This window comes from Amblyomma americanum, chromosome 1 (assembly GCF_052857255.1).
Source record: "Amblyomma americanum isolate KBUSLIRL-KWMA chromosome 1, ASM5285725v1, whole genome shotgun sequence".
In the NCBI taxonomy this organism is placed as follows: domain Eukaryota; kingdom Metazoa; phylum Arthropoda; class Arachnida; order Ixodida; family Ixodidae; genus Amblyomma; species Amblyomma americanum.
This window is the reverse complement of record NC_135497.1, coordinates 321,972,476-321,996,008: the sequence shown is the minus strand read 5'-3', so window position 1 is coordinate 321,996,008 and position 23,533 is coordinate 321,972,476. Positions and strand designations below refer to the sequence as shown.

At 43.5% G+C, this 23,533-nt stretch overlaps 1 protein-coding gene across 1 annotated transcript in view; it reads left to right on the top strand.

Annotated features, from left to right (window-relative positions):
* LOC144115401 (nose resistant to fluoxetine protein 6-like) overlaps window positions 1–20,186 on the top strand; it is a gene marked incomplete at its 3' end in the record, with an annotated part of 41,304 nt that extends 21,118 nt beyond the window's left edge. The window contains 12 exon segments of the mRNA XM_077649774.1: window positions 1,421–1,532; window positions 2,182–2,266; window positions 3,371–3,456; window positions 4,385–4,564; window positions 7,750–7,843; window positions 9,058–9,144; window positions 11,151–11,316; window positions 14,048–14,130; window positions 15,376–15,504; window positions 16,298–16,412; window positions 18,932–19,121; window positions 20,044–20,186. Of these exon segments, the coding sequence (XP_077505900.1) occupies window positions 1,421–1,532; window positions 2,182–2,266; window positions 3,371–3,456; window positions 4,385–4,564; window positions 7,750–7,843; window positions 9,058–9,144; window positions 11,151–11,316; window positions 14,048–14,130; window positions 15,376–15,504; window positions 16,298–16,412; window positions 18,932–19,121; window positions 20,044–20,186 (1,470 nt within the window).
* Between the last annotated feature and the right edge of the window lie 3,347 nt (window positions 20,187–23,533).

The following is a 23,533-nucleotide window of genomic DNA, read 5'->3' as shown; positions in this document are numbered from 1 at the left end:
TTATGCAGTCAGTGCAATAAAACAAAACAAACAAAGCCATCGAACTGTTACCCACTGTGACAAGTGTGGACATATTTCCCTTCAGGATTTTAACTGCGTACAGGCAAAAGTCGCGCGTTTGAATCTCGGCCATGGCGGTCGCATTTCGATGGAGTCTAAATCCCAAACCGCCCATATGCTGTACACTGTCCGTGCACGTCAAAGAACGCCAGTGGGGTTGATTGATCAGCGACCGTCTGCTGCTGTCTCTCTCACAGTAGATGTAGCTTAGCTTTGGTACGTTAAAATTACATACCATGCGCTATACCATTAATGAAGACGTGTCCTAATTTGTGTGTCAATAAGTGAGCAGTCTGGGCGTCGTACTTGACCATAATATCTACGAGGACGGCATCACTTAGCCGCCAACGTACAGAGCGGCGGATTGTTTTTTCAAAGACGCAGCCCGGGGCGGTGCTGGCCACGTCATCATGCTAGGTACAGGAGCCAGGAAGGAGCCAGAGTAACGGAATGTCGAAAGGTCTTGGATTCGAATGATGAAGCCAAGAATAAGGTTTTCCAATTTCGTACATGTCATATTCGTGCAGTTGTAAACGGTAGCAGCAGCTGATACCTTGAGGAAAGCGGGGCGTGTCAAGTCAGAATGTTAGAGAACCCTAACCTTGGGGCCAGTAGCCTCAGCGGTAACTATTATTGTCTATAAATAGCAAAAAGCCATATTTTCGTCATCTACAGTACATTTTGTGGTTTTTCTGCAGTTAAAGTGTGTAGCTACAGAAGAAGGCCCCTCTTCTAACCATGCAAATAACACTCGCAATATAACGCAGAACAATCTTCGAGGGACGGTCAAAGGTTTGTAAGCGCAGGGCATCGTTACTTTCTTGGTTAGATTGTTAGCAGTGACTGAAGTGGATGCAAGCACGGTTGCTTCTTGTGCGTACAGGGAGAAATTCCGTTTAAAATTAAGTGTTTAACAAATTCAACCAAAGGAGTCCAGGCAGGTCCGCAACGTCAATCTGAGGGACTTCAGGGCATCCGTCAAATTATCGACGGGCAGGCTGACTGATGCGCTCCTTGAAAAGATTACTTCACATCAATAAAATTACGGTATATTCGTCGAAATGAGCGACATTTCGTGCATTTTTAATGAAGCCTGCATAGGTGACGATGTGGGTGCCACTACAGCTTACCAACGGGAAAATGACCGAGTATAGGAAGCAAGAAAGCTTGTTGAGCAAGGAGCGAGCAAAGGCGGCAATTGGTCCCATTGGGAAGTTAATTGGTTGGGAAATGTGCGCCAGACCCCGCTGCCAAACAACTGCACATAATAAAACGTTTACGGAAAGACGGCCCATGTTTTGGGTGGGGGTAAATGGAAGGCCAGCTTCTTGACTGTTAAAGAAGTGGCTTCCTTTTTCAGTTTCTTGACTACAAGGATTTGGTGTTAAATGCGAGGACTCCCCTTATACGGATTGGGATCTGCTTTTTAAACGATTGCAGCGAAGAAGATATACAAGCTCTAATTGATTCAGGTACGTTGAAAGGGAGCTTTATTTTTTATGCTTGAACAAGCTACTCTAATCTATCTAAAGCTTTTATTTCATGTCGGTTTAGTTGGTAGGTATCCCGAAGTTCATAATTACCAAATTATATATGTGGTTGAACAATTAACAGGCTGCACAAATGCAGCAGATGTTCAGGCACACCATGAGCAGACATATAGCTCCACAATAACGGCGTATCCTTGCCACATATAATGCCAATAAAAGCTGTGTAATAGCAGTGCTGAAAAGCAGATAATAGATAAATAAATTATTAGACAAAATTGCATGGTCCGTTCTTTCAGCGGGCCATTTAAGGACACGGTCCCTGTTGATTAGCTCCATGTTTGCGGCTTTGTACAGAAGTTCGTGCGAAACCATGTAACATCCTGATCGTCACAAGTACATTTTCGCAGTGCCTGAATCAATGTACCTCTCTGTCATTTGTAACAGTTTTCCGCTATTTTTCCGGCATGTCTCAAGAGACATAACTAAAGGATAGGTGTTGCATGTGACGATGTCATAACAACGTAACGGACGCTCGTCGTCAAACTATACACCCTTTCGTTAAAATTTCAGTGACATGTGCGTCAGTGTCAAGGAATGATGGGTGTTACACTAATCAATTTTTTTTTTACAGTGATACCACCCGTGGTAAAAGCTGAAGTGTCAAACTGCGTCACAGCAGAGCCAGAACCATGGAACAGGACGCAGGCAGCCGTTGTGTGAGTTCATTTAAGAGATGGAGGTTCGCTTGTTGACGGGCAGCTAGTGGCAGAAGAATATGTGGTGTAAATTTTTCGAAATCGAGCACTGACACGAAAACAATACTCTTTGCGACTTTTAGAACGCATGACGAGGACCACACGACGCAGATACTGCCGTCTTAAGTTCCTTCTCCTGCGTGGTCTTTTTTGACCTCAAATGTGACTTCGCTTTCGTGGACGACCTTCACGCAGTGTGACCTTTGTTTCCTCGCTCTGATTGTTCTGACAGAAAATATTCATTACTCTTCATGTTTTCTCATGCCCAACAATTCTGAACAAAACCATTTTTGAACGGGAACCAGTTTATGAACGCAATCTTTTCATATATTGTAAGATTTCACTATAACAATCAATATATCCGTAGATCTCCCCTCGGCAGGCTTGCTTTTTTTGGTATTAGCGTTCTTGCTATGGTCAAAACCGTTACTCATTCGTTTTCTGCTCGAAGTGAGCTATGGAAACAATTTAGAAGAAAGATTTTGCTACACATCGGAAGAATGGACTACTACCTTTAATATTTCTATAACAGTACCTTGCAGTTTTTCAATATTAAAAATTTTTATCCAAGAATGTTTCACATGCTTTTTAAAGCGAAGAGGGATTGATTAACCGTATAACTGCTCGATTCGAGCTATGGATATAATTTAAAAGATTTCGTTACGCATCGGAAGAATGTACTGCTACTTTCAATATTTCTATAACAGTACCTGGTAGTTTTAATATTCAAAATGTTTGTCCAAGAATGTTGGACATGGTTTTTAAAGTGGATAGCGACAGTATCACCGTACAACTAAAAACGGTATATTATTTTATAAAAAAACTGTTCTGTTTCATGAAAACACTGCTTTTATTTAAGAGAATAAAACAGGCAATTGCTTTGTTTTTTTTTGTTTCTGTATTTGCAAAAATTTGCTTTATATTCGAGAAAGCGACAAGAGATAATATAATATACCGTGTTAGGAAAATATCTAGCACCACAAAAGAAATAGCTTTTTGCATAAGGACATAAAAGGCCAAAACAAGAAGTTTTGAGCACCCTAATTGTCAGGATTCATTTTGCAGGATTTTTTTCACTGTTCTAGCCATCATTGTATTTGGAGCCACGTTGGTTGATCATTTCTTGAAACCAGAGCACAAGGCGAAATGCGGTGAGCACACATTCTGTAACCGTCGTTTGGAATTTTGCGAATGCCTTCTTTGTCTCACAAGACCCTCGGCGAAGTGAATGCCAAATGCGCAGCACCTAGATGCCGAGAAAAACAGCGCTTTTTTTCATTCTGTCAAAAAGCGAGCCACATGCTAGTTTTGATTAGTTTGCTAGGAATGCGTTTTAGTTTATTTCTTGCGCAGATCGTACCTGTTTGTAGCGAATGCATGCAGCGCGCCCGAGACAGGGCAGGTGCTGTGTCTCTTGCAGTCTTTGTGGCTGCGCTGCAAGCCTTCGTTAGAAGTGTTACTAGCCCAACAGCAAGTGTTATCGTGCCTGCTGTGTGCAGCATAAGTATGCTAGAAATATGAACGGGTATTTATTGCAGCTCTTAGAGACGGAACAACGCAGAAAATACACTGATGAAAAAAAGAACACGCGGAGACGAGGGCTGAGTCAGTGTGTTTATTCTTTGCCCGTGTTTTCCCATCGCTGTCCCATATCCAGCATAAGCAACTACAAATCCCACATCTATATTATGGGCAGCAGCTCCCAGTTGGTCAGTTGAGCATCAAACACTTTCCAATGAACGATAAAACGAAGAATTAGAAATACTTTTATCCAGGAATTAAGTCTTGTTCGACAAAACAATAGCAGAGACTGCAAACATCTAATGTTCAGCGCTGTACAGCAGGAGCAAAAAACCATGAGGTCAGGAACGAAGAAAAAATATACCTAGAATATGGGATAGAGGTGATGGAGATGAACTGCATGACAGGTAGATGTACTATCAAGGTATTATGTCCTTAACTGGCCAGGAGAATGCGAGAAAAAGTTGTTTCACTCAAACTGAAGGACCGTTGACTATGAGACAAAAAACGCAATCCGAATAACCGAAGGGGCTAATGAAGCACTTTTCTCTGTTTCAGGTATGCCGCTAAAATTGGTGACAGCGTTCTCAGCGGTCACCAACTCAGAAATATTGTTTCAGTGCAATGATAAGAGAAACCCTGACCACCTTTCTCTGCAGTTTATGCATGGCGTACGATTCTTTAGCGTGGCACACATCGTGTTGGGCCATTGCTATGAGGCGGTTTCTGACAGCTGGGGTGAGTGAATCAAAACCTTGTAAGTGAAGTATAAGGGAATGACTACGCTTCCCACGCCGACCCACAGATGCTGTCTAGGCAGAACAGTTTTTAATAATCTGGGTTCTAGGAAGCTGAGAATATCAAACGTCAGATGGGCGGCGCAGACGGAGTCTGGTGTTCAAACTTAAAGTCATAATGCACATGAAATTAACACAATAAGCCTTGCCAGAATGTCGGCTCCATTTCTAAAAGCGTCCATTAGAAGTGAATTGTGTAGTATACCACGAAGGGTTCGGAAAAAGCGGCAAGGTGCGCACTCACAGAGTAGACGGCCGCTATCGTACAAGCAAGGTTTCACAGTTGAAATGAAGCGTGCGGCTGCAGAACTATGTTTTTGAAACATTCCATATATGCTCAGATGTGAATGTGCGGGAATTAAGAAAACATTGGAGTGCGTATATAAGTGAAATACATCCTCTTGTGGGTAGAACTTCGAAGAAAATTGGGGCTAGTGAATCTTTTATACGCAACTGTGAAACGTTTCACAGGCAATGGCGTTTTGCGGTAGTCCATGGATGAAGTGGAATGTTGGCCGCTATAATTCAATGTAAGGTTGTACATTTCGACCGACTGTAAGTATGTTTGCGCGAATCAATGTCTTAAAAAATGAAGATGCCTTCTCTCGACTTATTTTTCAATTATCCCTAAAATCTTAAAACGTGGCGAGCATCAAGCCCCTTCTACACTTGGAAGTGGACGGGCGTTTTTTTAATGTGTGTATATGCGAGCGTAAGAGGTCAGCACGTACCAGTGTGCGTCATTGCTTTCTTTGTTCTCCCCTTGCCACTTTAAATGGTCCAGTATCATACGATGCAAATTAAACGTCTCGTGAAGTAAGGTTATGTAGTGGCACTTCGTGGAGAGGATTCTACACACTGAAAGTCATTCAGAATGCAAAGCAATAATATTTGGTAAAGCAGAATCACTGGAAGAGCATCCCCCCATCACATAAATTCATGAATACTGCTTATGTCTTATATCAGAATAAAATCTTTGAAGTTGACACATGCAAGCTGTGCCCCCAATATGATTACGGTATAAATGCTGCTTATCCCAGTCAGCAAAAGCGTGCAATTAAGTCATCTTTCATAGAAGATTGAGAAATTAAGTAGATAATTGATATACCCTTAACGGCACAGTAATTGCTGCAGCCATCTTGCCTCGCATGCTCACTAACTGCCTATGGCAGCCTTGAGTAGCGACGTATATTAATGTGATGGCTGTTTGCCTGTTGAAGTGTAACTTGTCCTTGCTGAGAAATTAACACTTGTATCATCAATTGATAAAAGGGAAATTTTCTCTTTGATAGCGGTTATCTTTTACACTGCGCTGATAACAGTCGATGACAAGAGATCTATTATTCACAGACATGCCTGAGAATCGGAGACACACATAATGACAAAAAGAAAATGTGCTTGCTTTTCATCGCGGTTTGGCAGCTTTGTATAGAACTTATGACCTGCTGAACCGGTTGAAGAATGTAAAAATTGTGAATCTTGTCTGGCTCGATCATCACCGGACGGAAAAGTTGTCTAAGCGAGGTACCTTGTAGATATGGAATGCTGGTTTATTCCTTTGCGTTGTGATGACTAGAGAAGACATTGGCACCACCACATCTCCGCCGCGGCCGAGTGCTTGACGGAAGTCTTTCCACTTTTCCAGAAGACTTAGTAGTACAGCTTAAAACCTCAATAGGAAGTTCTGCGCTTTGTCCTCCTGGAACCGTCGATGTAACACGTCAAACTAGAACAGAAGCCTCGCTGAGATGGTATGCCATTGCGATGAACAGCGTGAACTGCTGCCACAAGGAAAGCGCTCGTCCATGTTTGCTTCCCCTTTGTATCTGTCTCAGCTCGCGCTATTCATCTAAACGTGCTGAAGCTACGCATGATATCGGTTCAAAATTTGTACGCAGTGGACTAGGCGGTATTTTATATGTAGTCTGGTTTTATTTGCGTGTTTGTGAAGAGCTCCTCGGTCCAAGTCTTAGTACTTGGCAAAAACAAAACTGGACAGAGCTTCACTGATGGATCTGTCTGCTGCGGCACCATACAAAATTCGAATAAGCTCAGATTTCCAGAACAAGGTCACGGCGTACGGCTGATACAGTTTCGTCACGCATGAGCCTGGCGTGAGAAGAGCCTAACTTTGGCAAGCACTGCCTCTTGTTGATGCTTCCACTTCTCGATGGAAGACTTGAGCAGGACTCTGATGTGTTCAGCTACTTTCAGGCCGCAAGCAAGAGGCTAGTGGGAGCTTGCGAAATGCGAAATGTAACGCGTTGTATTCTGCAGCTTTCACAAATCTGACTGCCTCAACCTAGCCTGTTTTCGTCTTTGTTTGTTCTGCCGATAGTGACAGCTAAAAAGAGAATACTCAGAATTCGCCAAAACGACACCTACTTTAGTTCTCATCGTCAGTAGTCTGAAGAGAGAATATGCACAACTGGCAGAAATAATAAGCAGGCATTTCCCTGTAAAGTGCTCAGAAGCCTGGATTTGAACGATATGATGCCATCAACCTCTTTAGTGGTTCCACCCACAACTCCAAGACGACGACGCTTACATCTTACTAGTCTAATCTTTGCTGTCACTGCAAATCTTGGAAAAGCAATTTATGCACCAATGTGTCTCACTTTTGCGCCAATTAGTTTGCATTATCGTGTCTCATCAAATAAAAAAGCGGGTGAGGGGGGAGGGTTCGAGAGCAGGCCGACTCACCACTAGAGAAGAACTCTAACCCACTCAGGTACTCTCAACGTCTGTCATTATTGGGAGACTGTCATACTCACAGACGCGCTTCCCAAAGACAAGCGAATAACTGCGCGGCGTAAACTGCATTAACTCTGCAGTTTTTCATGCTTGTACTTATCGCTGGCTCGAAATCACGCCCTGCAGTGCCTTGCTAATCTTTGTCTCAGGCGTTAAAATTAAAGGCCGCGTGAACTGACGAGCATGACGACGAAACAGAAACGACAGCACCAGAACTGTCCTGCCGCTTCTGCGTTTCTTCGTCATCACACTCGTTTCTTTGCGCGGCCTTAAATTTTCGTGATAAGCAGCAGAGTAGCCCACAACACGATTTCGATTCACCTCAGTCCTACACATTGGCTATGTGTCATGAAAGACATCCCTTTCTTACAGCCCGGTTGCTAAACATGTTCATCGAGAACGACCACTGGACCAACCTAATTATAGCGACAGGATTTAACAGTGTTGACACCTTCTTCTTTTTGAGGCAAGTGGAAAATTTGTTTCAGCAGTACTAAGTTTGAAACGATTGTAACCAAGTGTAGCTGAATGCATATGAAGCAAGACTGTTAATTCGGATTGTATGAGGTCGGAGAAAATGTCTGATTAGCCAAAAGCGAATTATCAAGGGCACCGAAAAAACCCGTAGCAAAGTGTCGTACATAAACATACATTTACTTCGGGACAAACTCTGTAATTGTTCATTGCTTCGTGCGAGAGATTTGCATGGCAGTAAACACTTTTCTCAGTTTCTCGGAATGACGCAGTGCGTGCACTCTGTGGAATGAACGAACACGTGCGCCCTGTAGGGCACTCGGAACAACAGCCGCCCCACTACCAACCCCGCAAAAAAAAAAAGAAGCACACCCTGCGTACACGCACACGACGCAATGTGAAACGATTGCAGGCTTCACGGTGACACGAAGAACGTAGACAGCACGGTCCGCCATACACACGCAACAAAAATAAAGACGAAAAAGGCAGAGCGCTGCATAAAACGAAAAAAAAAAAGCATCGCGTCGCAGCTTCCAGACTGATGATCATAGCGATGAGGATGGCGCCTTTAAATTTCGGTTAGACACCAGTGCCACGTGAGCTATAATGGTCACACTCCTGAGTCGCTTAACCAGCATCATCTATACTCCAGATTTCGCCGCCCCGAGCGCACGCGAGCTCCTCCACCTGTCCGAATTAACTAAGGCGCAGCCATATTTCTCCGAAATTGCGATTGTTTCCCGCTATTTAATAGTATATACGTTTTATGGGACCGGAAGGGGCGCCCATATTATCCCATTCTCCGAATTAACAGCAGCCGACCTAACGAAATTTTACTGTACATGGAAAAAAAAGAAAGGAATGCAAAGCCCATCTGCCAAGGCGTAAAGTCTGCTAGGCCTAAGATTTCTAAAAATCATGATAACTTAAAAGCAGAGGAAAGAAAAAAATAAAATAACCCCAAGACATCGGATACTTAACTTGACCCTCGCATTCTCCCATGCAAAAAGCCCTTCAGTCAAGACCTTTGGTAGGGTAATATTAAATGTAGACGTTTCATTTATCAAGTAGAAATGGTAATCATATGTATTTTGTGATTTCCTCAACTATTCAGTGAGTAGGGAGTTTAATGATTAACTAACTTTTGAACAGTGCGCCCATTCGTATGGAGTCAGTCTGAGAATAATATTCATCCTGACCTTTCAGCGGTTTTTTCCTGTGCCTGGTCATCACCAAACAAAAAGCCAACGGCCCCATTGTGTTCTTAATCGCTGTGATTCGAAGGCTCATCAGGTAAGAATCTGTTTGGTTGAAATTTTTTGGCGTTGAAGAAGCTGTACACAGTGTAAATAGAGTGGCTAATTGAAATGCTTTATTTACACCAGAGAGAAGAACAAAATTGGAGTAGTAGAAGTAATAAACTTTATTGCCCAAATAAGCAGGTAAGCGTCTTCACCCTATAGGCGGACAGCGTCTTAATCCAGGAGGCCGTGGGATATGGCAGTTCGCCGCACTCAAACAATGAACACGAGTTGGACGTCCGGGCCGTGGCTGGTTAGCCGGGAATCCAACTGCTCTTCGTGTGTTTGTTGCGCAGGTGCTGCGACTTCCCGTTTTTTCGCTTCTCTCTGCTTGGTGGGGGAAGCACAACTAGACATCATTTTAAGGTATACAGCAGCCAGTGAAGCCGAACAGAAACGGGATAATATTGATATATCGCTGTTCCTTGGCTGAATTCCTCCTCTGCGAATGTGAAAAACAAAACAATTATTGGCAATCATTAACGTTCGAAGCCAAGTTCACAACAGCAGTGAAAAAGCACGTAACGAAATTCGCCCACTCACAGGAAGACTCGAAATAGGAGTTATTTTCTTACACTCCAAATAGACATCGAGGATTTTATACTGTGCCTGGCGTGCATTGTTTTTGGGAGCCATAATGCACAAAGAGCAAGTGTCGATCGTCGCTGAAATTATAGCACCATCGGCCCTCCTAACGTTACGTATGGCTGATGTTCTCTTTCGCTTGGGCATTCTGCGTTGCATGCATCTCCGAAGACCGTGCAGGGGTTACTATGGAAGATGGTTTATGGTTTAGCGGGTTTAACACCCCGATGCGACTCAGGCTATGAGGGACGCCGTAGTTGAGGGCTCCGGAAACTTCGACCAGCTGGGGCACTGACATCGCACAGCACACGGGCCTCTAGAATTTCGCCTCCATCGAAATTCAACCGCCATGGCCGGGATCGAACCCGCGTCTTTCGGGTCAGCAGCCGAGCGTCATAACCACTCAGCCACCGCGGCGGCTGGCTACTGTAAAAGAGACAAAAGCGAAATTAGCGCGCAGGCAAACGGGCGCTGCCGAGGAGAGCTCGTAGCTGACACTTTCGTGCCACGCGTGCGTAGTACTTGATACCGCCTTGATTACTTGCTGCCTCTCAACAAGTGTAGGACCACGGAATTTCGATAAACAGAGCACTGTAGAATCACGACAGGTTGGAAGCAAAGCAACTCTAAATGTGTCTGGCAGCAGTGATGATCTCTACTGTGCAGACAAGGCGCCGTTTATGATGGCTTAGGTCCCATTGCAATTTCTGTGACGGGGGCACTATATATGTGGAAAACAGCAAATACTAAGCACCACAGCAAAGAAATATTTGGTATCGGGTTACTTTTAGAACACTGTTTTGGAATATAATCTTCACGACAATTTAAACGTGTCTGGTGCTCTAAAATACCCTCCAGTTCGTACCACAACACTGACTCGTTCGTGTAAAGGACGTCAACGTCTTATCTAGAGCCCTTAATAGCAATAACGTGAAGGCTGGCCACTGATACTTAGTTAAAAAAACTCATGTTTCTGGGGCCTGCAGTTTTGTGCCTGTTCTCTAAAGCGCCATACCACTGAAATAAACCTGGAGGTTACGGTAAGGTCCCCTTTGTTTGCTGCATGGCGCGCTCTTGGGTTCCATACCTGTCTGACATGTTATGAGTGTAGAAAAAAAAGAGGAGCCGAGCGAAGTGAAAGCCTAAGTATGATTGAAAAAAAATAGTTTGAGGCGAATTTCTCTTTCACGAGTCAAGAAGGGGCAACGATAGCTCTTGCGAACACCGCATATAAAGAGCGCCACGTCTTGCTAAGGCAAAAGTGAAAGTGAGCTAAGAAATTTGAAAAATAAAGTCACCTTTCAGGCTTAATAATTGACAGACACTACGCAAAATATCCCTTAGTCTCTACATTATACAGAAGCATCATATCATATTGCTTTATTTAATTTTGCTTTCTTCTTTTCGCTACAGGATATGCATTCCACTATTCTTTGTTATTATGTGCTTCTATGGCGTTCCACGTTTCGTCTCCGGGCCGAACGTCAAGGCATTCTTCTTGAAGTTTTACGACGAGATAGCCACCGACTGGTGGGGTCTGCTGCTTCAGATCAGGAATTTTTCAGAATTTAGAGATGAGGTAAGGTTTTATGGATGTTCTAACTGCTGTGAAAGTTTTTTAAATAGCAATCCCTAAAGTAACTACCGATGCTCGGACAGTCGCGGTTTTTCGTTACTTCACATCGGCTAAGCCTCGATTTTCAGTTTTGAAGAACACAAACAGGTTGTGTTTATTAAGATAGCGCTGGTGACGGTAGCGCGCACCGTGATGGAGGCTTTGCGAATTTAATTTCCACCACCTTTGGTTCCTTAACGCGCGCACCCAAATCTCTGTACCAAGAATTTTTACATGCAGAGCCAGCTGCCTGGCAACTTGCCGAGAATAAAACTCACCAGGCCCCAAGCAATGGGGGCGGGTGCGGTGCGTAAGAGTTTGCTTGTGTGCATTATTGCATTAGATAGTACACGAGCGCGAAGACCAAGAGGGACACGATTAAGAGAGCAAAGACATTGCTTTATTAACGCGACAGCGTTAAGGACCCCGTGTCGCAGAAAAGCCGGTGTCGTCGGCATCAGCGGCGTTGGCCGGGAGCGAAAAATCCCGGAAGCATTAATAACTAAAACCGAGTGGGAAATTGTTGAGAAGCTGAGGAATCGAACCAAGGTCTCCGGAATGCGAGAACGCTAACCACTCCGCCAAGCCAGCTTTTTTTTCGTTATTGTCCGCCACGCCAGCTCGATGGTTTGGAGTGAACAAAGGCGCGTCTAGTAAATACGGTGTTGTTTTTTCCTTCTCTTACGGAGCGGTCCTGGAGTCCAGCGAGAATAGTGAGAGAGGCGTCATTTCCTTTCCTTAAAACCAATTTTAATTTCATTTTCCTTCCCTTGCGGCCCAGTTCGGGTGTCCACCGAGATATGTGAGACAAGCGTCCTTTCCTTAAATTTCCTTGGCAGCGCTGCAGCACGCGGTTGCGTCTCAACCTTAAAGATGAAGCTTAAGCGTCCTCCAAATTTTATGTGCCTCAATTAGCTCGTCGAGGGTATTATGCACCCCAAGTGCAAGTAGCTTGTTGCTGGCAAAACTGGGTATACCCTATGCCGCCCTTCAAGCACCACGAATGACGCTATCAATTGCCTCTTTTATCGCACAACCAACAAATAGTTTTTTGTTTTTTAGTGGAACTAACCCATGGCTCAAGCCACACAGGAAAAAAACTATATGTTAATTTATAATACTTTAGTGACGTTATACTGACGAGAGGAAATAATTTTATTAAACAGTGTAGTATACTGCGCAGTATATCGTACCGTGTGCAGTATACCGCGTGCAGTAAGTGTACCGTGTGCCTAGTTTAAAGGAAACACGTGTACGATAAATTTTGGTGACTGGCATGATTGGCCCTGTTATTGGACGAAGTGTTGTTTTTCTCGCTAACTGCACTCAATGCAAATTTGTTGGTTCTAGTTAGGTTATGCAGATGGTAACAGACATTATGGTGATGTTTATCAGGTGGAGAAAGCTCACGGGTAAAATTACAAATTCCCCATCATCACTTAGGATTTAGTTTCTGCCACTAATTGTGCTAACCAGAAAATAACCTGCAATAAATTTTACAACAGCAGCAATAAGCTTAAATGATCGCGAACACTGGTAGAAAAATTATACCCCCTCCCCTTTATCTAGGGGACTCAGGGTGGCTGGAATAAGCGCTCAGGTGGAATTTTAAATAGCACACCAGGAAGAGAAAACATCCTTCTCTCTATTTAGGTTGCTGACACATGCAAACTGAATGTATGTGTATTAAATGCATGTGAAATAGAAAAGCGACGACTACCGTAAGCAAAACCTTTCAAAAGACGAAGCTAAAGTTTTCGGAAGATAAAAAAGTTTGGCTGGCAGTCTCAGCTTACTTCAGTCTTTCCAAAGAGAAAATGGACAAAATGTCGCAGTTACATTAAAACTATTCAAAGCGCATTCATTACTTTGTCGTCCACGTGAAAATTCTACGGGATACACTTACGGTTTCCAGCGACGGTGCCGTAGGTCAAGTACGTTGATATTGTACAAAGGCACTAAATAAGCTTTCTCCTCTTGGGTGTGAAATTGTTTGGTTTATGGGGGTTTAACGTCCCATAGCGACTGAGGCTATGAGGGACGCCGTAGTGAAGGACTCCGGAAACTTCGACCACCTGTGGTTCTTTAACCTGCACTGAAATCGCACAGCACACGGGCCTCTAGTACTTCGCCTCTATCATAATTTGACCGCCGTGGCCGGGATCGAACCCGCATCTTTCGGGCCAGCAGCCGAGCGCCATAACCACTCAGCCACCGCGGCGGCAGGGTGTGAAATGATGAAATTGAAAGACATTTAAGATGTTCAGAAGAAATATATTGCATTCAAACACTGTCGACATAAGTGGCGATGCATTTCCATCCCCGTGCACTAGCCTATGCATGTAGTTGCTGGAGACATTTATTATGCGTCTGTTCCATGATGATATACCTATATACACATTTATTCACTATTACACTACATTTATACACTATGTTTATCCTGAACAGTTAGCAATAGTGCTTCTTAGGCAAACGACACCATGATCACACGAACACAATATCAGAGTGATCATTTTATCTTTGGTTCTTACCTCAGTCTAGCTTTATATAGTGAGTATTATCGCATTTTTAGATATGCGCTCGCCATATGCGCAAAACTAGTCAGTTCCGCGAATTAGCTGCGAGTCTGTTCTGCTGTTTTGTCTGCGGTTAATGTCCGGGAGTCATAAATGCTTGTATAACTTTCTGTTGGCAGACCCTTCTTGTCCACTTGTGGTACCTTTCTTCAGATTTCCAACTTTTCGTCGTGTCTCTTCTTGTTCTGCTATTGCTTAAAAGGTAAATCCAAAGTTTGAATTTACTAAAATTAATCAGATATATTGAGAAATATCACATTTCACATGTGTGCACCCTAAGCACATGCCGTGAGTTCAATAAAAAAATGTGCAAGTTAAGGTTCAAATCAGTGTTTTTCATCTTCGAACAAGCAATCTCTTTCTAGTTCGATGACTGAATACACTGTGGTGCAACTTTACTTGCTTAGAGAAAGGTACTCATGCAAATTCTTGAGCACTAACCCTCACAGTAATTTTCGGGTGCGTTGTTTCTTTCTACATTTTTATCAATATTTCGAAATGACTTGGGACGTGTATTTTTACCAGAAGATTTTATATTTATTGTGAAGTACCAAATAAGCAAACGACACTCTGTAGTAAGTACAACTTCCATTGCCTGACGGCTCTTTTGGCGTTCTTGTTCTTCGCAAAAGGATATGAAAAAAATGAAAGGTAGATTCAGTGGTTTCAACATGGCATCCACCCGGAATAAATGCCGACAAGCAAATAGATCGAAGAAAAGTTTTATCCCAGACCCATACGCGATCTGCTGAGTTTGCTCTTTTTGTTATGTTGAACCCTTCTCAATTAAATCAATTGTTTATTTATATTCTACTGAATTCTTGCGTTTATCGCACACTCTGAGAGGTGCACGAACTGACGCCAGCAGAAATGATGTTGCAAGAATTTTTTTCTTTCTCATCTGCCGGGAAAGGTAGTTGGAAGTTTATTTTTTCCCGAGAGTAAGGACTTCAAGCGCGAACTTTTGAACGTTCAGAGATTACATGTGCGAACCATACGTATTCAAAGGCACATTGAACGATGCTACCGATACCTCCAGTACTAACTTATTCGGAGAAGCCCACAACCTGTAGCACTGAAGCATAGCAGTTCCATGGCCAACATAATAATCGTGGGAAACTTGGTCATTTGTACTTCGTCATTTGTAATTATACATGTACGCGACTATAAATAGATGACGTAGACGCTTATAGATAGGGCAACAAAAGAAAAAGAAACAGGAACATCCAGTGTTCATGTGCTCATCATAAACACATCAGAAAGTGGAAACACAGTTTTGCGTGTAAGAGAAAGAGAAGCGCATTTTTTTGAGGCAAGGATTACTGAAATCTGTGAACGCCCAATGGAACTCCATTAAATAAAGCGCAGACACGGTGATCCACAAAGCAGCACATTTTACGCTTGGTGCAATGAACTCTTCTGTTTTTTCAAAATATTGCGAATACAGTCGGAAAGCGCTTTCGCTGGGAGCCTTCGCCGTTCTGTCGCTACTGGGATGCGCCATTGCGATGTGGACTGCGGCTGATCCTGAGGTTGTCCCGTTCATGATGTTTCCAGGCTTTACCAAAAGGCGAGTATATCGAAGGGCAGCTTTTTCCTTTGTCCCTTCGACAGACGACTTGCTCAGTTGTTTACTGTCCGCAATTTCTGGCCATTCCAGCTCCTCATTGATGAACCTAAGGATGAAACGCCGGCCGTGTAAGAAATCAGCTTTTATGAACGCAGCAAAACAGATATACTTTCGTCTCTATTTTTTTTATATGTAGACGATTACCCGCATTCGCTGCAGAATTTTTTTTTAATTCGGTATTTATACCAGTGAGCCAATGCGCACTAACGGATGCCTTGTATATATGCCACGTACCTCTACCATAATTAGCTCAGTTGGTAGAGCGGCTGCCCCCGGATAGGCGGTGGTCCAGAGGGCCGGAACACCGGACCAGGATGAATTTGACTTCAACTATGAAGTGTGTCCGAAAGGTGTACTGCTTTTCATTGTAGTCGTATGACTGCACATTGGTGGAGCCAAATTAGTAATTACTCCCTTATTACAAGTCTACTCCCACTTGAGGGACTACCCAAAGTATTAGAACAACATCAGTGAATTGAACTGATGCTATGAAGATAACTGACTTGCACAAAATGATGTCTGCATTTGCCTAAAACAATGGTGGCAATATGCGACTTCTGAGAGTGACTGAGAACTCTGCGAAGGATGTCTACGCTGAGAGCGATTAATAACAGAGCAAGATCCCATCTGGCGCAGTGATAAAAATTAATCATTCAAAATATTTCAAACACAAGTAGCGGACTGACCGAAAAAAAATATCACAGCTTACATATTCTCATCCTTTATTTTGCAGCTCAACATTGAAAACCTTGAATTTATACTATATAAAGCCTTTTTATCACGCCGTGTGCTTCTTCAGTGGATGTGTGACATTGATGCTCTTGGAAGACTTCAGGGATCGGAAAATTTCAAAGGTGAGTCCTGTGTTCACAAAGTGCATTTCAGAGCACCGGCGCGCCAAATGTGCACGCCAACGGTCTTTGTGCATGATTACGTGTGTGCGTTATGGATTGCGCACTGTACGCCATTGCGAACACAAGCAGTACAGGTTTTGGTACCACAGCACATAATGAATTATTTTTAGTAAGAAGACATACTATGCTTCCATGGTTACACAGCCGCAGCTTGGTAATTTCGGTAGTCTGCTTGAAAGCGCAGAATCGAGCAGAGGGAACGAACAACCTCAAGCACAGAGGAAAGGAGGTGTCCCTCTAGCCACATCCGTTTCGAGTTGTTCCACTTCGTTTATGATCAGCCGAGAGTGTCGATGAACAAAATTTTTGTGAAGTTTAAGGAAATTTTAAGAGATGGTATATCTCTAACACACTTGGTTGATGTAGGCGCTTAACAACGTATGGGTGAAAACCCGTCGAATGTAGTAGAAGAAAAGTTTAGGGAATTTTTATGTATAACATAGACATATTGATTTAGCATGGTCACATACAAAACAAGCCTGTGCACACAAAAGCCTTTTTGCTAAGCTGCTTTCGATGCTCTGTGAATTTTTGTGAATGGTGACCTCGCTAAAGGAGATACTATTGTGAAGAAAAGATAAGCATCGAAAATCACGTGATGGAAATCATTTGTGCACCCTAGGCACACGGCATACAGCTGAAGAACATCCTGGAACATTGCGATGAAAAGTCTTGAATTTGACAGAAGAGACAAGATTTCATGAAATGGCAAGGAAAACGTCGAAATGCATGATAAAAGATATTCAGGTTGCCAAAAGGCCCTTAAGCGCATCTAAATGCAGCGTTAGCTAGACCCACACAGCGGAGAGGTTTGCAAGCACCCGCACATGACCCACACCGACTTACAATCACCCGATCGGTGCACATCAGTGGAAAAAATTTCTGTGCAGTGATTTCAAGGAGCAACCACGACAACATGACCCTAAACGGACCATTCACCAAAGATCTCCAAGGGCTTTTTTTATTTAGCCAATCCTCGGTTCTTGATTGTCCTCACTCAGCAAACACCTAGACCAAGCGACGCTACTACTTCGACGTGCCCACCCCTCTACGTTATCGGTGTGCTGCCCTCAAAAGTCGGCGGGAAAAAATTGTCGCATGCAAATTTCACCATAATATAAAATGTACTAACTGTGTCATTAAAGAGATCATTCGCTATAAATGCAGCACCTGTAACGCGGAATAAACAGGTATGAGGGCCAGTTTAGCATACATGTGCAGGATGGCGACCATAAAAGCTTAGGAATAGATTAGCACAAGGGAATAAAATACAAAGAGAAGCGAAGAGGGAATTTTGCAGGAAGATATAGGAAACAAAAATGAGCACTGCCTTTAACGCGTTTACAGAAGTGGCACGAGATACGCTTGTGTGGCAGTTATGTTGGCAGTTGTAAATGTTCTAGCCTTGACAGACAATTTTTTTTAAGTTGCTTCAGTAAAGAACTGCACAGTTCATAATCAAAGGAAATTTATTTCACGCTTGATTCGTCGAGTGCATTGACACGACCCGGTGTTTGATTCCATGCGTAAAACGGCGGTGGGAGAGACTTTTGTATATAATTGGTTTTGGGGGAAAGGAAGTGGCACAGTATCTGTCTCATATATCGTTGGACACCTGAACCGCGCCATAAGGGAAGGGATAAAGGAGGGAGTGAAAGAAGAACGGAAGAAAGTGGTGCCGTAGTGGAGGGCTCCGGAATAATTTCGACCACCTGGGGATCTTTAACGTGCACTGACATCGCACAGCACGCAGGCGCCCTGGCGCTTTTCCTCAATAAAGAGCAGCCGCCGCGGTCGGGTTCGAACCCGGGAACTCCTAATCAGTAACCGAGCGCCCTAACCACTGAGCCACTGCGGCGGGTGAGACTTTTGTAAAAAGACAGTTTTATAAGATACCTACGGACAAATCGCGTTTTGCATTGATGAGTTTGCATATAAATATGGTTCTGGGTGATGAATATCAGGCTTATGACATGCTCACCCACCATATATGCAAGGTTATGGCGTCAATTTTCTATGCACAATAATCATTTCATAAAATGACAGCATGAGCATGCTGTAGAACCTGTTCTGCGAAGCTTTGCCTGCTGAAAGCAGTCAAGCTTCGTGAGAAGAAGATTTGAAAAGCAGTGTTACATTTAAATCGCATTCAAAGAATTTAAAACAACCTCCACATAATAGTTACCGTTTCTCTGAGCTGAAGGACTCGGTATTTGATGTTCGACCACAAGGAATTTTTGTTGCATGCACTTCGATGCAGTGGACGTTGCGACCAGTGTACGCATTACCATTAAACACAGGACACAAGAACCGTGTTCAACCCAATTCACATAAGCGGTATTAAATTATAAAAAAGTTCGAAAACTTTGCTGACCACTGCAAGGAGCAAAAAAATCAGCAAAATAGTGAGAAAAAAAGGTAAAGCAAAAGTGTTTTACAACCCTTTACAACCTTTGCAGGGTGTACGATTCGCAGGCTGGTGCGTGTCCACCAGCTGCGCTCTCTGCGTTATGTTCATGAAGGTACCCTGGTATAAGCACGTGGATCCCACACCAGGAGCTGCGAAACTGCTCGTAGCATTCTTTGACCGCGTCCTGTGGTCAATATCTCTCGCTTGGATTACGCTGGCCTGCTCCACAGGACAAGGCGGTAAGATGAACTGGAAGTGTTTTGTTGCCTAGTTTTAACGAGTGGAATACATATTTATAATCTTCTAGTGTGTCATGTTTCAAAGAAACAAGCCGTAGCTACCAGTCATCTTCCGCCTGATGCGCGTGTTTCATAAGCTGAAAGAAAGGTACTGAAATAATAATAACGCAGTAGGGCAGACATCCGCACGAAATGGTGTGGTTCGCTGGTAAAAAACTGCTAAAGAAAAAGGACAATAAACAAATGAAGGAAGACAAGAACAGCTGAAAGTCTGCGACGCATTGGTATCGCCTTTTTGCAGTCTTTCATCCTTTTCTGCAATGTAGCACCATCGCGACCGAATGAGTTCTTCCGAAAGGTGAAACAGAAAGCGAAATAATTTAGTCAGATTCAAATGAAGTAACAAATATCCGCATTTGATAGGCAGGCTTTTTCTTTGCTTTCGACTGAGTCACAAAGAAAGGCATCGCTGCCCGCTGTAGCTGTGCAAACTACCAGCTAGGACAGATAGTAAATACTGGAACTGAGCTCATGAACTGACGATTCTTCACAAGCAATCAAAGAGAGAGAATGATGTTAACCTTCATATCGATGTAAAGGAAGAGTTTGTGCCCCTAACGCTTTCTCTGGGCCGTAGCAATTGTACGGCCAGCTTGCAAATGCCCAAATGGAAGCCGGTGGTGTCTGCTTCGCGTGCATAATGGTCGGCGGCTTTACTGACTATTGTTCGGCTGGTAGAGGCGCCATTCGGAGATCATACTGACGTTCTCCAGTAGACGTGACAACTGCGTGCCCGAATGCGTCCTAGGAAGATCGCATGCCATGTTTTGAATTGATGATCGACCTGCTGCTCTTTTCTGTACCCCTATCTCCAAATCTCTCTTAATATATACCACAACTCGAAGTTATCTTTTTTTTGCAGGACTTGTCGGCAGGCTCCTGTCGTTGAATGTATTTGTACCCCTCAGCAAGCTTTCATTCGGCATCTACATGATTCACTATCCTTTCATCCAGCTGATGCTACATGCGTCCAGGGAACGCCAGTTCTGGTCCCACTTCACTCAGGTGATAATCACCTTGTTACTTCCTTATTTTTCCAAGCAATTCAATGACAAAACGTAGTATTAAATGGCGGTATCTAAACTGGTATGTATTTAGGGGGTTGTATATACATATCCAGTACTCAGAAATTCCGGACAAGCACATTTTCTAAAAATGAGTTGTTTATGAGCGCAATTCGTTCATGTATTTTAAGATTGCAGTATAACATTCAATATATCCGCAGATGTCCCCTTGGTAGGCTTGTTATTTTGTTAACTTTTTGCTGCCGTCAAAAACTTTCCCAATTGGTTTTGTATAGCACTGTTCACTCCATGCGAGCGATGGACAAAATTTAAAAGAGAGCGCTTGCTACGCGATGCAAGAGTGGATCATTATTCTATATACTTCCATAACAGTACCTTACAGTATTCCACATTTGCCGCGCAATTAAATATGATGTCCGAGAATTCTTGACTTCCAGGGTCTTCAGAATTAGAATTTTAAGTATTTTGCGGTAAAGTGATAAGTAGGTCATGGAAGCCACTTTTTCAGGCACGTTATTCGACCAGGCCGACATAAAATGGCAAGATAACTGCCGTCATTGGTCTCCGAATCAAATAAAATCAATTCATAAACTCTTTACCCACTGCAGTGCCATACACTCGTTACTTGATACTGAAGGCGTTCATATTCCGAGACTTTTTCATTCGGCAGACTTTTCGCAGCGCGAACATGCCAAAAAGTGTACGGCGCCAAATTTTCCGACTCAATTCGCGTAATTAAACATGTTCGACGCGACGATGGGCGCAAAACTCCTTCCAGTCTGGCGTCGCTGTTGCGCATGGGAGCTCTTCGGCCAACGGCGTTGAAGAGTGGGTGAAGCTGATAAAGGCTGGCCTTGTACTTCCTCACATATCACAGCCAATCTGAAGGCCTTACGCAACGGCTGTGTCACACGAGGAAGGAATTTCATGCTGATCACAAACATCTTGCATCTGCAATTACCCCAACTGAGTTGGAAATTCGGAGGCAAATATCTAGGAAAACACGCGTGTCACGAGAATTCTGCCAAATGGAGTCGTCAAGACAGACGTCCCATTTATATTCGCAGAATGAACATGCACGCTTATTGTAGTGATTAAATGCCTGTTATTTGATTTTTTTAATGAGGAATATAATTGCCAGCAATTCGGGACAGCGCCCAGCTGTGCCGCTAAGCATAGCGGCAGATATTTTGCAGTAACTAATGGCACAAATATCGGCCTGGATTTTTCCAGATAAGATAATTTAGTTTTTGGTGATCTTACAGAGCATCTGAAAGCAGCGACGCTCAGGAGTCCGATCAAGATTTTGTTCCCACGCATTTCAGAGCTTTAGCAATGGGAGTCTATTGAAACGGCCGAAAGTTGAAGGTGTTTCAGGAGACAACTTACGTTGTCAAAGATCTAGGGCTCTATTCGCGTTTACCAGCGGGATCAACGAATAAAAATGGCCAAAGTTCACATTTTCAGGACACGGTCATATAATCACGCACAGTAGGATTAAAAGCAAACCTGTCCGCTGCTGCGCATACGTTGCTTATATGTGGCGTATTACACATTGTATTAATTTGACACTGTTTTGCTAACGGATAATAGTTCATGTACATAGAACATTGCACCACTGTAATAAATACCATGCTGAAGGCAAAAAGCTGTGGCCGAGACACCACGGTTGTCGAAATCTTTCTTTCGTGAGCAATACGCTTTGGTGCGGCGAGTATATGCTGCCCTTAACAGCCGCCTAGCTGGCTCCTCTATCTGAATGCGTGTGTGTGCCTCCCAGACATTTGATGTTTTGGAAGGTGGGGTCGTGCAGGGGTATGGTGGTCTGGTGTTTTGTGGTGTAAGCATGTTTAGATTTTTCTTTCTGGCACTATTTCCGTGCAAAAAAGCCGTGGCCGAAAAGTTTGAAGGTGTCAATTCCGTACCTTGAAGACATGGGATCGATCCTCAACTGTTCCCGCAGTTTTTTTTTGCATAATGTCAGCGCGCTATATTTAATGTTGCAGCATGCATCCCGTGGTGGCATGCCAAGGAACTAGAAGTGCGTGTTATCAATTCCTGGTAATGTTAGGAAAACTGTCATTTCGGGCAGGGTTAAATTTTTGTTTTTAAAAATCTCCGTAAGCCTCATATTGAGCAGGCTAAATGTAGAGAAAGGTAGAGACGGCCGGCGAGCATGGACGGGAGTAACCGACATAAAGTGAAGTGTGTTTCATTTACTTAATGGAGAACAAAAAGCGTCTTCGCCAATTATTGATGTAGTAGGTTAAATCGGGAGCCTGTAAAAATTCATCTCAGGCTCTAGGTTCGAACCCACAACTTCCGCACTCTCAGTCCAAAGCTGGAGAAAAGCCGAACATTTAGCGCCACGTTTGGTTAGACAGCACACTGCCTCAAGGCGGACTTTCCGGCTGACTCGAGCTTCATTTGTTTTGTTTTTTTTGCTCGAACTACGCCTTGAATTTCTTCTGATTCAATAAGTGAAGTAATTGAATGAGGTTTTGGTGCCTGAAATTTATTCCGCCTGCATCTAGAAGTAATCTTCGACATCAAGGGAGGACTCTTTCAGTGGCGCAACAAAGAAGCGCCAAAACTCCTTAAGAAAGGCATTTTACGCGTGCTAATTATGTTTGCCTGAAAGGTGACAAAACAATTTCAACAACTGAACTCGATTTTGTGAGGTTAAGTGGGTGCCCTGGACGCTCTGCATCAGTTTATGGCCGCGTTTAAATGATTGTTATAGCCTCTCTGCGTTCGTTGTCGTTATTTCATCCCACAGAGCGTAAATTTGTGCGCGGGTTCCGTCGTGCTCTAATAACTTGGATCACATGCGAATTTGTGGAGTAAACTCATTTTTCGTGATGGAGTAAGAAGCGCAAGAACCCAGATATGATGCCGGTATTTTTACTCCTCAATGCCGCCAAGGTTTTCATTCATCAGTGCCGGTCAATGTACTTTATACATTGAAGGATAACACGGACAACGTTCTGGAAAAAACGAAAAATATCCTAAGCAGTTTCATGGTGAGAGGCTTTGTTCATTTTGACGCGCTATTTGAGCACGGAATAGGCTCAAACCAGTTTAGACGACCACTGTTTCAGGAGCTTTCCGTCGACGTGTCATTCACGATTTGCAGTTATTTGACTTTAATACCAAGACAACTAGCGGGTGAGGCCACATCATCAAAAGACTAAGTTTCCACTGGACAGGGGAGGTTCCTTGACCACCCATGGGTGAACGCGCTGCACACGGTGCGTTCCTATCAGCGACGGGCGTAATAAGTCCGGCAGGAGGCACACATAACTGGCGACTATGCAGCATGCGAGT